The 16603-nt window shown below is 39.9% G+C and overlaps 7 protein-coding genes and 3 non-coding genes across 10 annotated transcripts; 8 read left to right on the forward strand and 2 right to left on the reverse strand.

The window, feature by feature from the left end:
* Nucleotides 1–210: 210 nt before the first annotated feature.
* On the reverse strand, nucleotides 211–396 carry NCE101 (Nce101p; the record flags this gene model as incomplete). Its single annotated transcript, XM_003680621.1, has 1 exon — nucleotides 211–396. One exon carries the CDS (start codon nucleotides 394–396, stop codon nucleotides 211–213), a length of 186 nt encoding a protein of 61 aa, XP_003680669.1.
* A 119-nt stretch (nucleotides 397–515) lies between these two features.
* Nucleotides 516–932, forward strand: RNH203 (Rnh203p; the record flags this gene model as incomplete). Its single annotated transcript, XM_003680622.1, has 1 exon — nucleotides 516–932. The coding sequence occupies one exon, from the start codon at nucleotides 516–518 to the stop codon at nucleotides 930–932; it is 417 nt and encodes a 138-aa protein (XP_003680670.1).
* A 181-nt stretch (nucleotides 933–1113) lies between these two features.
* On the forward strand, nucleotides 1114–2085 carry TDEL0C05710 (F-box protein; the record flags this gene model as incomplete). Its single annotated transcript, XM_003680623.1, has 1 exon — nucleotides 1114–2085. The coding sequence occupies one exon, from the start codon at nucleotides 1114–1116 to the stop codon at nucleotides 2083–2085; it is 972 nt and encodes a 323-aa protein (XP_003680671.1).
* A 47-nt stretch (nucleotides 2086–2132) lies between these two features.
* Nucleotides 2133–4472, reverse strand: RCY1 (Rcy1p; the record flags this gene model as incomplete). Its single annotated transcript, XM_003680624.1, has 1 exon — nucleotides 2133–4472. One exon carries the CDS (start codon nucleotides 4470–4472, stop codon nucleotides 2133–2135), a length of 2340 nt encoding a protein of 779 aa, XP_003680672.1.
* Nucleotides 4473–4660: 188 nt separating this feature from the next.
* PRP21 (Prp21p) lies at nucleotides 4661–5776 on the forward strand (the record flags this gene model as incomplete). The annotated part of the gene is made up of 1 exon (XM_003680625.1): nucleotides 4661–5776. One exon carries the CDS (start codon nucleotides 4661–4663, stop codon nucleotides 5774–5776), a length of 1116 nt encoding a protein of 371 aa, XP_003680673.1.
* Nucleotides 5777–6270: 494 nt separating this feature from the next.
* TDEL0Ctrna3K lies at nucleotides 6271–6364 on the forward strand. Its single transcript is given in 2 exon segments — nucleotides 6271–6308; nucleotides 6328–6364. It is a non-coding gene; the product is annotated as a tRNA-Lys (tRNA).
* A 190-nt stretch (nucleotides 6365–6554) lies between these two features.
* On the forward strand, nucleotides 6555–8312 carry ECM25 (Ecm25p; the record flags this gene model as incomplete). Its single annotated transcript, XM_003680626.1, has 1 exon — nucleotides 6555–8312. One exon carries the CDS (start codon nucleotides 6555–6557, stop codon nucleotides 8310–8312), a length of 1758 nt encoding a protein of 585 aa, XP_003680674.1.
* Nucleotides 8313–8890: 578 nt separating this feature from the next.
* TDEL0Ctrna8G lies at nucleotides 8891–8961 on the forward strand. Its single transcript has one exon. It is a non-coding gene; the product is annotated as a tRNA-Gly (tRNA).
* A 507-nt stretch (nucleotides 8962–9468) lies between these two features.
* TDEL0Ctrna9G lies at nucleotides 9469–9539 on the forward strand. The gene has a single exon. It is a non-coding gene; the product is annotated as a tRNA-Gly (tRNA).
* Nucleotides 9540–9928: 389 nt separating this feature from the next.
* LAA1 (AP-1 complex accessory protein LAA1) lies at nucleotides 9929–15925 on the forward strand (the record flags this gene model as incomplete). Its single annotated transcript, XM_003680627.1, has 1 exon — nucleotides 9929–15925. One exon carries the CDS (start codon nucleotides 9929–9931, stop codon nucleotides 15923–15925), a length of 5997 nt encoding a protein of 1998 aa, XP_003680675.1.
* Nucleotides 15926–16603: the final 678 nt, after the last annotated feature.

Raw genomic sequence — 16603 nt, forward strand, 5'->3', positions numbered from 1 at the left:
GATAACATCGCTAAGGGTGGAAAGTAACTAGGCAATAAAACACATAGTATTGAAACCTAAACTAAGTCTTGAGCCTTGGAGGGCGCCGAAAACTTATGAGCGGCTGTTAGACATTAGTCGATCTCAGGGTCGAAGGTTGGCGATTTATCGGATGACAATGAAAGTTGATATAATATTATAATATGTAATATTTGTCAGAAAATCAGACTCTTATGGGCTTGCAGTTGTTGGGCTTGAATATTTTCTGTTGTACTTCTTCTTGATTAGTTCACTTAGACGATGACCCTCTGGTCTTCCGACCTTGTTTTCATAAGAGAAGTAACTTAAAGTTCCCACAGCTATCGCAAAGAGGGGATCGATAAAGCGACCCAATAGGTAAGGTGCTTGATTGGACATTGCTTGCTCACTTACAATACCTTCAAAAGACAGGTAAGTACTCAGAAGTTTTCGCTTTTAAAGGAAAAAAGTGAACAGATCAAAGAGATATCGAACAAGAAAACGCGATATAGATCCAGATGACGGATCCCAAAGTTGATTGCTCCTCTCTACCCACTTATACAGCTCACTTAGTGCCCTGTAAAGTGAGATACACTGGCGCAACAGAGGAGTTTAAGGATAACTTTCAAATGGATCTCTCACACGGCGAATCTCTCAAGAAAGTCGAACCTGACTCCCAACACAATACTTCCCACGTCACTTACTTCAGGGGTAGAAAGGTAATGGGCCAAGAGATTTTGTCCTCCAGTGATTATGAAGCGTTCCTGATGAGCACTTCAGAAGCATCGGATGCGTCAGAAACAAAAATAGCAAAGCCAATAGCCAAACTTTCAAGTGTCATCAACTATGAAAGAGACGGGAATGAAGATAGGCTACGAGAGGAGATAGACAAATTCAATGAGTTTATTGAACTCAATGATATCGTTCATTCATAATCAGATTTATGTGTCACGTGATCTATCTGCTACGCGATCCAGATAGGCCTCCCAGTCATCTTTAACATCAAGAGTCATACTAAATGTGACAAAACAAACTCTGCCAATATTGAATTTTACTGATCTATGTAGCATCCTGCGGGACTCCCAAAGCTACCAACGGCAAGTTAGTTTCGATAGAATGAAGAGAATAAGAATAACACGATCACCCCTCGAAAATAATAAGATTCGAAAACAAGTGCATTTAAGCCATTTCATCGAGATTCTGCCCCATGAAATTATCATACAGATTTTGGGCCTTCTTACCAGGATGGATCTCATAGCATTGTCTCAGGCATCGCGTGCGCTGCGGCGAGTTTTCATGCCTTATCTGCTTGCACATGTCAAGATCTCATGGAAGGATTTAGTGGCAAACTGGGCCCAATACCGGACGCTGGTACCGATAGACTCTACACATCTGATAGAATCGGTACGGTTGATTAATTGCTGTTCCAAAAATGAGTGGACTTTCCCATTTGCGGATCTGTTTTCATCCGTAAAGCTGCCGAATTTGAAAAGCCTTGAATTTCCTACATCAGGCTCCACCAGCTACCTCAAATATTCAAGTATGGGTTCGCACCTTGTGACGTTGAAAGTCTGTTCGAAGAAGCCGGGTTCGGTCTTCAGCCTTGAACATGTCAAACCATTTGATAGCTTGAAACAGCTGACCTTGCAAGATTACGAGATTCAAGCATTTGAAGAAAATACTGAATGGTGCCCCTATCTGAGTGTATTAGAGCTTATAGATTGCAGTTGGTGCTATCCGTTCCAGCTGGAAAATTTTGGTCACAAGAAAATTACGAAACTGAAACTAGATTACTCCAGTGCTTTCATAATCAGTGAGAGGTTCAAAATGTTCTTGAATAATCCAAATTTTGATAACCTAAATCATCTTGAGATTACTAACAGTGCGAGTAATTTGAAGCTCACTTTATCAGTTCACATTATGAGGCTCATAGAGTCTATCCCAGCACTCAAAACTCTGAAGCTCGAAGGCAATGTTTATAACGAGACGCTCCAGAATTTCACATCTTCCGATTTGGATAATTGTCTGAAATTCGTGGCTTTGAATGACGTCAAAGTTTTCTACTCTACCTTTATACCAAAATTGTAGTATATATCAATGGACAAGTCTCGCTCGTTACTGCATCATAATGTGAGTTACATTATGGTACAATCCTTTACTCCTAAGCCATACATCACTTTTTCTACATCACGTTTAACACGGACCCAATCACTTCTCCTTTCGACAAATTCGTAGATCTCTTCCTGTGAAAATATACCATGAAACCGACCAACGTCAGATATCATCTTGCCTAGCTCCTTAGAATCCTTACCTGATATAATGTACAGTTGAGCCACATTCTTCAAAGCGGCAAAAAGTGGGACAATATTCTTTTGCTTTAGCTTGTAGGCAACAAAATCGTAATAGCAGTTTAGATCACATATCAGAAATATAGCGCCATCAGCTGAAATGAAGTTCTTTTTAATGTGCTTCACAACTTCGCCAAAGAATCGCTCTCCTATTTCTTGTTGGTAAACATCAATCGTACCCTTGTCTGTTGCACCAGTCAACAGGAAAGAGTGGTTTGATAAAAGCTCGACAATTTTCTCAGCACATTGGGTTGGCTTAATCTCTCTGCGGCTGAAATCTGAGTCTTTCGGGTCGGGATTGAAATCGGTAGGTATTTGAACCGTATTGAAGACAAATTCAACCTCATCCATTAGTTTATTTATACCAATATTCAAGCCCTCCGCGACATAGTCATCCAGTTGAATTTCAAAGCTCTTTTTAGCTTGAACAACATCATTAAGGAAATCTCTATTTTTATCAATCATATTCTTTTGTATCAATTCATCTCGATAGAAAATTGAAATCATCTGCAGTATAATATCGCCGATATTTATCAACTCTGTAAATTGAACCAAAGGCTCAACCTGAGTCTCAACTCCCTCTAGTTTCAGCTCAACTCTTTGAATCTCGTTGGAATCGTATTGCTTTAATAGAGTCATCGCTTTCTCAAATGCCGGTCTAACGTGGCTGGAGCTGAGCTGATTAATCAGAATCTTGAAGACTTCTTGGCATTTAAGTCTCATAGTACCGACTACGTTTTTAACCTCATGAAAAGTGTACATTTCATCAGTTTTATGTTGCGCTTTCTGAACAACCTTATAACAAAGGTCCAAGCTCACAAACGTTTTGATGTTTTGTAGATTGTTGCTTATGAGATTCAGGTTATAAGCCAGTTGCAGCTGCTCCTGTGTTTTTTGTTTCTCATTATTCGGAAGTTTGAAGATTTTTGTGAAGGAGCTAAGAAAGTCATTCTTATCATCTGTAATGTTGCTTCCATCGAAGCTTTGATCTTTCAAGGAATTATAAATTTGCTCATTGGTCTCCTTTTCTTTCATCGCCGCTTCCTTCCTATATGATTCAAATTGTTTGGATACCTCTCTCTCGAATTCTTGTGGCTGGATGTTCATGTACTTAATAATGATTGGTTCCAAATACATATCCAGGAACTCCTTTACAGTTTTATGGAAATCAGGACCAGCGTTCTTGGATTCCAGCAACTCGTCGCATAATTTCTCTTTGATTTGCCGATATACAGTTGGCATGTTAGTTAATTTAGTATCATCCGATCCAAACAGGACATTGATGAGATCAAGAACAGTTTCCTGGATGAAACCCTCCATAAATTGTAAAACCACAGGATATCTATCCTCAAAAAGTATGTCTACCAACTTTATTTTTGAGTTTAAAAAATCTCCCATTGAAGATAAAGTGTTAGTCAAGCTTTCAACTTGCAGTAGGCCTTCATGATCAAAGTGACTATCAGGCATATCCATCTCAAGGGAAAAGTCTGCCTTGGATTTGAAAAACTCTATAGCATTCTTTTCCTCATGGCATAATAACAGAACATGGATGAATTTGCTCACCACTTCATATTTTGCAACTCCAAAATTATCTTCCATCTCCTGTAACACTGAATTGACAAAAATTTCTTTCAATATAACTAAATTTTGTTCTATTCGCTGGAATTCTTCGATGTCATTGATATTCGATTTGTTGTATCTACCGATGTAATTGAAGATCTTAACCTGGACGACAGGATCATCGTCATACTTATCAGGGAAGAAGTGCGCTAAGTTATTTTGCAGCAATTTCTTGCAGTACGGCTGGAAACAGCGGTAAAAGAGTTTGAAGATTTGCTTAGCATTCCCTGACGGGAAGGTTCGAATATGTTCGAATACTTCAGTCGAATCCTCCCTCAATACATTATCAGAGTTGTCCTTCAAGTGAGAGTCTGGAATTTTAGTATCATAAGTTTTTCTTAGTCCCATCAACAGCAGCTTACGAGCCCAATACTTATCATCAACATCACCATTTAGGTGGTCATCGTGCACAATCTTATTTATTTGCTGAAAATTCATATAGTCCCTGGTATTGAGGTTGTTGGCAATACTAACCACAATGTCTCGTACCTTCAGCAATCCTTCCATGGTATCATTCGTCGCCAATTCGAGCTTATAGTGTTTATGTTTCCATAATCGAGTTTGTTGACCGCTTTAAGGTTAATCTTTTTTCTGTTCCGCCGATGCACAATTACACCTAACGACAACAGGAAGAAGAAGGTTTATCGAAACACCTGTTGGGCTGCTGAATCCTCGCTAAAATCCCTTTAAGCATTATGGGAGACCTAGTTGCAGCAAGCCTGATCGCCGAGGATGACGAATTTGCCAGAGAGACCATTTTAAAGACTGCCAAATATGTTGCAGAGAACGGCGCCAGCTTTGAAAAGAAACTACGAGATGATCCAAGGTTCTCTTTCGTTAATCCAGGAAATTCCCACTATGAACTTTATGAGCGAATGCTAGTAGATGAACAGAGGTCCGGTACGAAGAATAATGAAGCCTTTTTGCAGGACAAAGATACCAAACCACAGGAACCATACCCGTTTTCGTTCATGAGTTACGCAAAGAAACTTACAAAACGAGATTTGGAAATCATCAAACTGTCGGCAGCATATTGTGTTGTCAATGAAGATATTGATTACATGGAGAAGATGAGAAATCAATTTAAAGAAGATGAACTGTTCGGTTTCCTAAGCCCTGATCATGCATTGAATAGCACTTTTATTCATTTCATGAATCAGTACAGGAAAGTCAAGAGTGGCGAACTGGGGCCTCCATTTTTTGAGTTAAGAAATGAAGATTTCAAGTACAAGATACTTCATAGAAGTTTCGAAAGAGCAGAGTTTAATGAATATAGCAAGGAACTAAAGAATGAAAAGCAAAGAGCAATGCACATGCAGAAAGTTCAATTCGCGGCCTTTGACTGGACCCAGTTCAAGGTAGTGGATAAGTTCATCCCACTTTCATCAGATGACACGGACGTGCCTAAGCCGCTCGACTTCAATCAATTGGCAGTGAAAAGACTGGGATCTGCTGGTGGGCTTGATATGTTTGATAAAGTTCATGAGCAGCAGCAAACAAGCTCAAAGGAGAGTGAAGGAAAGTCCAGAAAGAGAAAAGTTAAAGCAGCTGGTGAGACGCGGCTTAAGAGGCGAAACATCGGGAGCTCAATGAGAAATACATCTGACATCAAGTATATTGAATGCCCAATTAGCCATAAAATGGTACCCGAGGATAAATTCGATAAGCACCTGCAAATATTACTTACCGATCCACATTATAAATTAGAAAGGGAGAAGTATGAAGCCAAGCATAAGCTTTCGAATCTAAGTTCGACTGAGGTCTTTGAGAACGTTAAGCGAATTGCGAGAATCGCAAGTGAAAAAACTTAGCTCCTTCCCTCAACAGATCTACGACAAGTAAAGTACCGCCTGAATAAAAGGAATATGTGGAATGATAACTTCCTTCCTTGATATGATGCCATATGAGCTGGTCAATTCCAAGCGAGAATCGTTTGCCTATTTTCGCCGTTTTGATCGATCAAGAAATAGTAGATAAAAGTTTCAGATTATAGCAAAAGGACACACATAAACCTCCATTTAGCAACATCACATATCTAAATAAGAGTTGACGTAGTCAACTAGAGCACATTTATAAATTTATGCAATGGTGAGCTTGAAGGTGAAACAAAACATAAAAATACGATTATCAATTCCTTTCTAAAGAATGTCTAAACATCTGGTATTGTGACGAAAACTTATCAAAGAGCACTGTAGCACATTTCATAGACTAAAAGGAGATTAACAAGAATTCATGTACTTTATCATCTGACCTCAGTTGATACGTATAAGTTACCTTTCTTTCCTTATAACCTTCAGAGAACTCATCCTTGTTAGCTCAGTTGGTAGAGCGTTCGGCTTTTAAGCATTGCTTAAACCAAGGATACCGAAATGTCAGGGGTTCGAGCCCCCTATGAGGAGTTCTCAATATTTTTTTCGCGCTCTGAATCAGTTAGGAAATTTACTTTGTTTACATTTTGGCATAGCTTCAAGATTCTTGACTAGCTTTTCAGAAGCCATCTCACGCGAATACAATTCAATCTCTTTTGAAGCTTTGAAAGTTTTAGAGCGCTAGCGGAGTTCCTAAATTCCCCTCATTAAATTGGATCCAATGTTGCAAGTTAATGTCAATAATATATTCTTCAGATCGTATTCGACAGATCCCATATCTGGCCATACCATCTATGTTTTCGATTCAACATATCTTCCAGAACCAGAAGAAGTCAAGGACAAACAAGTTTATGACTTGCTCATTGATGAGCTTATGGACAAGTTGATTGATATGATACCCTGTGCGCCATTCTCTCTGGTTGTATTTACTTCGGGCTTCTCACAAAAGAAGATAAGCTGGATATATGGTGTGAAAATGTTTTCTAAACTCCCCAAAGAGCTACGTGGGTTTTTGCAGAAGACCTATATCGTACATGAATCCTTTTTCATTAGGACTGTTTACCAGGTGCTATCAAATGCTATGAATATTAAAAATTTGGGCAGTGCTTACTCGTTTCAAGATACAAAGACATTAGACACACCTTCAATGGTTCATGTTTCCACTTTGACGGAACTGTCACAATCGATAGACATTACAAGGCTGCGGATCTCGCTGAACGTTTATCTTCACGATTACCAAATTGACGACTACATCGATGTGCCACAAGAATATTTCTCACGATTATCACCTCTCGGAAGCCGGCAATATAGACAGCTGGTATTCGACAGGATTTTTAAGAGATTAGAGCTTGAAGCTCCGACGACTGAACTGGTATTTCAGAGACCTGGCTCTTACAAGAGAGTAAATATTCTGCTCGATATTATCGAAAGGAATAACTATATCGACCTGTCCCAGTGGGACATATATTCCCTGGCATCAATCTTCTTGCATTTTCTCAAGAACAAATCACAACCTCTGATACCAATTGACCTGATACCTCTACCAATCAAAGACAATTACCAATTCACTTATGAAACCTTTTGCACAATAATAAAAAGTAACCAGTACTATGATCTCTTAGAAGCCATTTTCCCGCTTTTCATCTCCATATTAGACTCCGCAGAGACTACAAAGCACGACCGGAATACATTAAGTAAAGCTTTGACTCCAACTCTATGCAAGGAAAAAGTTTCCATGATGAGTAGCGACCGTTTAGCCATGGGTGGCCGTTTCATTAGAAATTTATTTGAATATTTTCCTGCAATTGTGGAACGTATCAATACGGCTAGAACTGGTAGAACAAAGGCTACTCCGTCCACGCAGAGCACTGCAGATACTCCATTAATTAATTTGGAGCCACCACAACCCCCAAGAGCGAGGAAATCAAGCCCCACAAAATATGGGATGTTGGAGCGGAGGCAGCAGGCTAGTCCTTCCAGGTCATCTTCACAACAGTCCGATCCTGAGCGATCAACTAGTTCGTCATCAACTTTATTTGGAGATGGGGCTCCTCTGCTGAAGCCAAGAGAATTAAGCTCATCTGTACGGTGGGCTAGCGATTCAACAACGACGTTGTCGGAAGAAAACAACATGTCGAGATCATCTTCCCCATCCAGAACCCCCGAAGCAATTAAGCAAATGGTTACTGATGACACTGAGAAACATGTCGGAAAGGAGGATGGAGACAATAGTTCCAACAGGATATCAGTGGATTTGAGTCAACTGAAACTAGAGCCACAGCATAAGATAGTTCAATTTGATAAAAACTTGCAACGACAAAGGATACTGAATGGTTTGGCCAGCTCAAATGCTAAGTTCTCAACGGAGGGATATTCTGACATTAAGGTGGGCAATAAAGTTGGGAAACTTGCTGCACTGTATGAAGAAAGATTACAAGGTTTGCAAGTTCTCAATGAAATTAAACGAAACAGTGGATAATGTTATCTATGATTTCTTCTCTTATGATTTTGAAGCACCTTTCAGCCCAATGCAGAAAACACTACAGCAGCGCTTAAGTCAAAATGTTGATGGAATCGAGCCTCCAAAAGATTCAAAAAACTTGATCACCTTGCTCCAATGATTGGATTGCAGGAAAGCTAGAAACACCCACTTTTTGTTGATGTGATATTCGTGCTTTTCTGGCCGGTCATATGAGTCAGTACTGAATCTCTTTGAGGAGGGTAGACTCCCAGCCGTGCGGATCGAGAAGATTAAACATCGTCGATGCAGGCTAGTTGATTTGATAGTAGATGATAAAAATAACTGTATATTTTCGAACTGCCAAAGCATGAAGCATTTTGGTTGAGCAAGAACGAGAGCCGCCCGTCTGCTCTAACGTTGTTGGCCTAGATTGTGTATAGCTAATACGCTGCAATTGAGCAGCTCAGTGGAATCATTAGCAGCCATGATGACCGCCTCCCTTCTACTCGCTTTATGAGTTCTACATTAACAAGGAAGAGTCGTCTTCCTGTAATCTGTATTATTGAGTGTATTGAGGTTGGAAAAATGTACAACACGCGCAAGTGGTTTAGTGGTAAAATCCAACGTTGCCATCGTTGGGCCCCCGGTTCGATTCCGGGCTTGCGCAATTTTTGTTGAATCTCAAGTCAGAAAGGTGCAATTCATGTTGTTATCCATCGGTCAGTATTCAGTGAGCTACTTCAGAGAGCTAAATTATTAAAGACCGTCGATCAAAGTACTAGGGCAATTAATGGAAAAAAAATTTGTATTTATTCACTCACCAATGCCTGACTTGCACTGTTCACACTTGAAAAATTTGAGGCTGCTCTAGAAATTAATATACACGGCTTGTCTCCTAAAGTTTGAGACAGCATGAGCACGTTAAGCCTGGTTCAGAAACACTAGCGTGTAAAAAAGCTAAGAGTCGGAATTTATAGAGAGCAATTTCTTGACATCCAACCCAGAGCAGCTCTTCATATTTTGAATGAGGTTTCTCCTGACTACGTTTGGTAGTTTTTAATCCTATGCCATGGTAGTACATAGCGCTAAATATACTAACCGTACTGCTTCAGGTCACGTACATTGTATTTAGGATTATATTTGTTTTGGGAACTCAAAAAATATCTGAAAACAAGCGCAAGTGGTTTAGTGGTAAAATCCAACGTTGCCATCGTTGGGCCCCCGGTTCGATTCCGGGCTTGCGCAATTTTTTTGGGGCTATAAAAGTTGGAGGACTGTTAAACTGAGAAACAAGAACCTATATCGATTTTTGGAATGCAGTTTATTTGATCCTGAGGCTGACGAAGGCTTCTTGATTTAAAGAAAATTGCCTCGCTTTGCCTACAAACTTATACGTGATACCTCAATAATAAGACATTCGTAATTTATCGATTCGCGACGCAGGTGAATAGAATCAACATTAATATATGAAGCTCCATCAGTTTCTTGATAATTTGGTGTTAAGTAAGCCGGCGTCTGTAGTGATAAAACTGACTTAGTTGATGCATAATACAAACAGTACATGGTGAACCTTAAGAAAACTGGCGGTTCTTTCACTTCGACTGAGAACTTCTGTAGTCTCGATCATATGACTGATGACTGAAGCCAACCTGGTAGATGCAATTGCAGGCTCCAAAACTAAGAAAGATATACTTTTTTCATGGATTACAAAGAAGCTTGAAATAGTTAATGGAGAAGAGCTTTCAGACGAGAACCGACAGGTTAGTGAACTTTCTCGAATTCATGATGATTCAGATGCATTTATAAGGTACATGGCTGCCCAGGAGGATAAAGATGATTTGGATTCTCATGAAATTTTCATCTCTTTCTCACAGCTATATTGCTCATGTCTGGTCCGATTGTTGAACGAGAGACCTGGCAAAATTTATGATTCTGCTGAATTATTAGCAAAAGTACTATCAGAAGACGATGTTACCATCGAGGAACTGAGTGATAATGATAAGAAAAAGAAGAAGAAAACGAATACAAAACGAACCTATACGTTCTCTCCAGCTAAAGACCTGGCATGCACAGTGCTCATTCAAATGTACGAAACATTTGATCGTCAATTATCATCACTAGCCCCACTACTATACAGTGTCATATTCAAAAACTTGAAGAAGATATTGGACAAGAACAAATACCTTCACGCGACTTTCATGACATTGCTGCTGCAACTCGTCAGTGCGATTCTGAGAAATTCTGGAGACACTGCATTTTATAATGAGTACTTCTCAAAGTTTAACAAATATTCCAGGAGAGTTTTCGAAGAGATTTATTCAGATACCCAGGATTTTCCGACTGATGCTGTCTCTGCTATTATGGAGATTTGGTCGGATCATTTCAAACAGGATACCTTCATAAAAGAACACAAGGGTGATCTGCAAAGCGCCGTAATTGCAAAGTATGTCGAGGGTGAATTGGGGATATTTGGCTTTGCTAATGACCAGACTCGTATAGTTATTGCTCGGACTCTGGCAGAAGTGCTATTCCATTATTACTTTGTGGCCAAAATATTGAAGACTGAGCAAATCTGGGTATTGTATGGTCGGATTTTCACATCTTCTTCCAAGAGGGACGTACAGGCTGGATGCTTTGAATCCATCATACATTTTATAGGGTTATCTGCCGCTACTGATGGTAATTTCCTCGACGCCTCCAACTATCTGGAGATTATAAGGGCCTTGGCCGCCTTTATTTTTAGCCCAGCGCGAGTCAATGATCAATCTCTGGACACTCTAGCAAGAGATCTAAGTTTTTTCGAACATACTCATAGGATTGTTCTGCCGCGCATCGGTGAGTCAAGCAAAAGTCTCATGTTATTTCGAATTTTGTATTCTAACGATGAAAATACGAAACAAGAAGATGGAAAATCAAGCACAGCGGTTGTTAACATCAATTCTGAACAACTGTGGTTCAATCTTTCCCAATTGGATCTTGCGCGCTTTTTGATTTCAGACTTGTCTTCATCGTTTGGAAATGAGAGTCACATCGTTGCACAAATTAAGGCAAAATTGATAGAACTCAGTACGTGCGACAATTTCACAATCAGGATTCACGCATCTGAAGTACTTAAGGCCTTTCTGCTGAATTTTCCAGAACTTCTGACAGAAACGATCGAAACTTCGTTGGAAGCTCTATCTAGGAGTTTTGAGATAACAGGAGAGTTCCCATTCCCTGAAAATCACGGGCACTCGTTAATAGTTGCGAACCTAGTTGACTGCGCAGATAAAAAGTACGTTTCATTCGAATTGATCATGAGGATAACAGTTTTTGCAACCTCTTTCATCAAAAATCATACAACTACGACCACAGACCCTCTGTACGTCAAATCCTTACTATGCTGGATTTTGTTGATAGGTTCCCTGAACTACAAAGATGATCAACATCTACAGATGCAGTCCTCTCAACTTTTCCTTTTCTGGAAGGTTCTGCTCACCCACACCTACAGTTATCGGGATGAGGAAGATCTTTACAGAAATCTGGAAATCAGAAATCATGCATTAACATGCCTTTTGACCTTTGTAAGTAACGCTACTATTAACGGCAATTTGGCGAAGCAGGTTTCCTACTTACTGGTCAAATGCTCAAACTTCAATCATTCGATTGTCCAAAAATCATCGAAAATTGACAAAGCATTACTCACAAATGAGTTAAGGTTGCTGCAGATTTATCTGAGACTTGAAGAGTTTGTCAAAGGCGATTTCAGTTGTTCGCTCCTGATTTTAATCATGAAGAATTTCTCTGACCCTAATCTTTATCATGAAACTAGCCATTCCGTTTTAAGTTCTATTAAAAGTATTGGCGAAGGGAAAAAAACGTCAAAAGTCGAGCAAAGAGAAGATAAAGTGTTAGAGACATCCGTTGCTAGCGTTCTCCGTCAAAGCGATGGTTTTGCTTTTGGAATATCCAGCAAAATCAATCTTTCAGGCGTTTCAAGACTGTACATCACCTCCCGCACAAAAGGCCCTCAAAATTTCGACGGGAGCTGGGCATCTAAGGATCTATACTGGTACCATAATTTTGAGCTGGAAGTAACGAAACCAATCTCTTCTATGTTATCGTTGGATTATTTCATAAACTTGTATTCTCCTAATGGCTATTCAGAATGTGACCAGTACTCACCCAGAATAACGACAGCGTTGATCGATGCATCAATGGAGATTTTTTCCGTGATATTTCCAAACTTGAATGGCAAGATTCAATTCTCCGTGCTTGAGAGTTTGAACACGTCCATGTTTTCCAAAACAACAAATCCCTTAAGGACTGTTGCCATAGCGGCGAATGTGTTAGTTTCCATTAACACAGCAATGAAGATAATTCATGAGAAAGAGATGTCGTTGGATTCCGACGTTGGCAAACTGTTGCTAAAATCGATAGAAAAGATTGAATTCTACAGCGATTACTATCTCATGAATTTGAAAGCTGACTGTACCGGGATGATTTGTGCCGCGATCAGCCGAAACTCTTCCGAGGAATCAACCCATGATTTAATTGCCGATCATGTTAATATACTGATAAAGAATGTTGTGGATGTAGAGGAGCCATTTATGAGGGTACTGCGTGCAATGTCCCTAGTCTCAATCTACAAATATAACTCAGCGAGTGCTTCTTTCCCCAGGATATTCGAAGTCATTTTAGCGTTAGTACAGGACCCTCACCCTGTTGTACATTCCTGGTCATTGAGAGCCATGCATGTATTATTGGAGAAAGAAACTACGATAGACGTAACGCTGGCGTCCAATCTGCTAAAAATCCTTCTTTTTGTTCTAACTGAATCCTCGTACGGCATGCATGGTTCATCAGTTCTTCGACACAACTACAACATTGAGTTTAACTCTCACATTGTCATTGGGGAAATCACCAAAACATTGGCTCTGACGATTGGGCCATCTATGTCAGAACTTCCTCGAAACGCCATCGCAGCGTTTAAAAACCTGACATACTCACTAGTGGTTTCCCAAAGTATTACCTTACAATCACTTGCGCTGGATATTTACAACAACTTATCGGCCTTCAAGTTGAAAGGTATTTTGCAAGATCAAATTATCCTCAAAATGGTTAATTTCACCCTTGATGGAGCAATCATGATTGGGTTTAGCTCTAATTACTTCAGCCGCCACTTGACGCATAAAAACGAGATTTTCTCCATCACTTCAAGCCCCGAAGGAGTTTCAAAGTGCTATGACCTGCTTGATAACTTGGTGAAGTTGCAAAAGGGGCAGTTGTTCGCCAAAAAACTTGAATCTGTAAGTTGGCAACATCTTGACCTAAACCCATCTGAATCGGTAAGTAGGTACTTATCTGTATGGATGGACGAATCATACGGATGCGAGCTTGGCTGGTTTGACAAATTGTACCTCATGTTTAACATGAATAGGTCCAAGCTTTTCCAGAGCTACTATAATGATGTTGAAGATATTCTTAATCATAAAGGATTGGAAAGGGTTGTTGCCAACGCAAATGATGAGGACAAAAAACAAATTCTTGGGCAAGCCCGTCAACAAACTCTGAAGAAAAACGTTCAGAGCTCTTCCGACTCCATTTCTTGGCGGACTAAAAGGTTCATCCTCCGTTTGATCAAGGACTTGTGTCTTACCTCTACAAAGCTTCCTGGTCTCTCTCTTTCATTGAGCCAGAAGATACCAGAGTTAATAAGGTTGTCCTTTCAGGCATCGACAAGTAGAATTGCATCAATGAAGGCTTTAGGACTGGATTTGCTGACAATTATTGTGGAGCATTATTCAGACGTCGAAGATGCCGAAAACCCAGGCCATTCCATTTTAGAGCAACAAGAAGCCCAGATTATCAGTGCACTGATGCCTGCCTTCGGCTCTGGAAGTCCGCCAGATATTGTTATATCTGCACTCAAATTATCCGCCGATCTAGTGTCATCTGGAATTTCTCCACTTAAGCGGATGGGTCGTGTCTCCCAGCTTCTAGTTGAGTTTCTAGGGGTCTTCGACGACAAAAGCTCTGTTATCAAAGTAATGGACATCCTCATCGTAACGCAGAAGACCAGAAGAAAAATGGAACTGACTACTTTGAGTGCATGGGCTCAATTGGTCCAAAAAGGTGTCTCGCTGAAGAAGGAGGAGCTGAAGCAATTCACCGAAGAATACTGGGATGTGCTGGTTCCGTTGTGGATCTTGTCATTACGTGAGTACGTTATGATCAAATATGAAAGCCGGAAATCGGAGATATCAAAAGGAGGGAAGGTTAACGAATCTCAGAACAGTAAGTTAGAACCTTATGAAGGTGTCTGGCTGAACATGGTTATCGCACTGAGTTGTGTACTAGAAGCCAAACCAGAGGTTGTTTTGTCTTGTTTAAACAAGACAGAAATAGAAAGCTTCATGTTCATTTTGTTTACACAATGTGTTGAAGTTTTAGTGAAGAAAATGGATGAACGCGACCTGAAAGTAAAGGTTTTAGCTACGTTGCACATTATTTTAAAATGTGGAGTACCATTGGATACGTTGTTCGAGGATGGGGCAAACGAAGAAATTGTTGGAATTCTCGATCGCTTGATGATCATGGGTAACAATGAAGAGAGGCTTCAGTTGATAAAAGTTATCGATGACCTCATTAAAAGATATAGAAGGATGAATAACAACCACGACGCCTTTTTACATGGAATAGATAAAGTCTATGAACTATTGAGGCTACTATTAATGCCCATTTCGGAAATGCTTCCGTTCATCAAATACAATTCATTTGAAGAAGACGAAGAGAAAGACTTGAAGCTCAATGATCAGGATCTTGTATTGCTAAGGGAAGCTTTTTCCGTGCTGGAATCCAATGTAGTTGAGTTCGACGATATTTTTAAGATTGACTTGTACTCCTGTCTCCTGTTCATTGTTGGACAGATCTACCAGTCGGAAGAAAGAGATAAGATATTACCGATAATATATCCTCTTCTGCGAACCATATCGAAAGATCTAGCAACTGCTAATGAAGAGAGCCCCCTTTTATCGACTTTCTTAGACTCAATTAAAACTGTTGTTTTAGGGAAGCTATCATCTGAAAATCAGTTGGCCAGCATTTTGATACTGCTTACGAGTGGATTCAACGGGCTTAGCCAGGACTATCTAGACTCTTTTACGAGCATATTGGTTAAAAGTTTACGAAATGAAGATACTCGTGTGATTGCGACTCATGGATTCAAATCGATGGTGAATAACGGATTCCAGCATTCCTGCTGTCGGTATATAATCAAAAAATCCATTTCAGAATTTTCTAAATGTATTGCCAACGAGAATGCTGATACAGGGACTAAAATGCTGGATATCGTTGAGGCTTTTGCATCCAAATATGTGCAGGGGGAATCGGAAATGTTGGCTACTGCATTTGCTTTGAACTTATCCATAATTTTTGCCTACTCTGATGGTAGGTCAAATGACGACGTGGCAGCTGCCAAGATAATGGCTTTGATTAAACTTGATAAGCAAACATTCAGGAGGGTTATTCACGATTTCATGAACGAACAACAAAAAGCATGCTTAGAACATATGATAGAAACCTCTCCAAGTTTTGCTTCCACCATGGACTCTACTGAAAACATAGGATTGGAGTTAAGAAGCTTTCGCTGACTAATTGACCTTAACGAATCCAATGATTAACGAAGCAAGGGCAACATGACTGATTCTGTTCAATCGTTGCCTCCAAGAAAGCTCAGGTGAATCAACAAAGGAGTTACAATGCAGTAGCGCACGAAATGATCATCACTATAAATCCACTACTTCTCTCAATCAAAGAGAAAGAAACGGAAGATTTGCCACTTTCCTTTGAATGATTGCAACAATTCCTGAGCATACTATGTACTGCGTTTAAGTCCCTGTCGAACATTCAGGCGCATCATACGCAGCTATGTATATTTACTTGATCATTCATCTTGCTTTATGGTCCGGCAATTATAACAGGACTTGGAGGTTCAATCCTCCTTAAGCTGAAGCACACTAGCACCATAAAACTGCTCATCATCGACAAATTATCACGGAAGAAAAAGTGTGCTATGCTGTCATGTTTGACCTTTATTTTGTGGTCAATTTATTGCACTCGCGGTAGTCTAACTCAGCGAATTTCGACTGTAGCCTTCGTCGTCGTGTTGGAGCATTCAGTGCGAACCATTATTTGGTTTGTTGGATGGATAATGTTGAAGAGATTTCTGAGAATTGCCTTTAATGTCCAGCATCTATTGGATGCTGGCGTGACAAATTCTCCAATAATGAGTGTTTCGGGTAGTTGTCTTATAGCTCTCTCATACCTGT

Source organism: Torulaspora delbrueckii, chromosome 3, assembly GCF_000243375.1.
Source record: "Torulaspora delbrueckii CBS 1146 chromosome 3, complete genome".
Classification (NCBI taxonomy): Eukaryota; Fungi; Ascomycota; class Saccharomycetes; order Saccharomycetales; family Saccharomycetaceae; genus Torulaspora; species Torulaspora delbrueckii.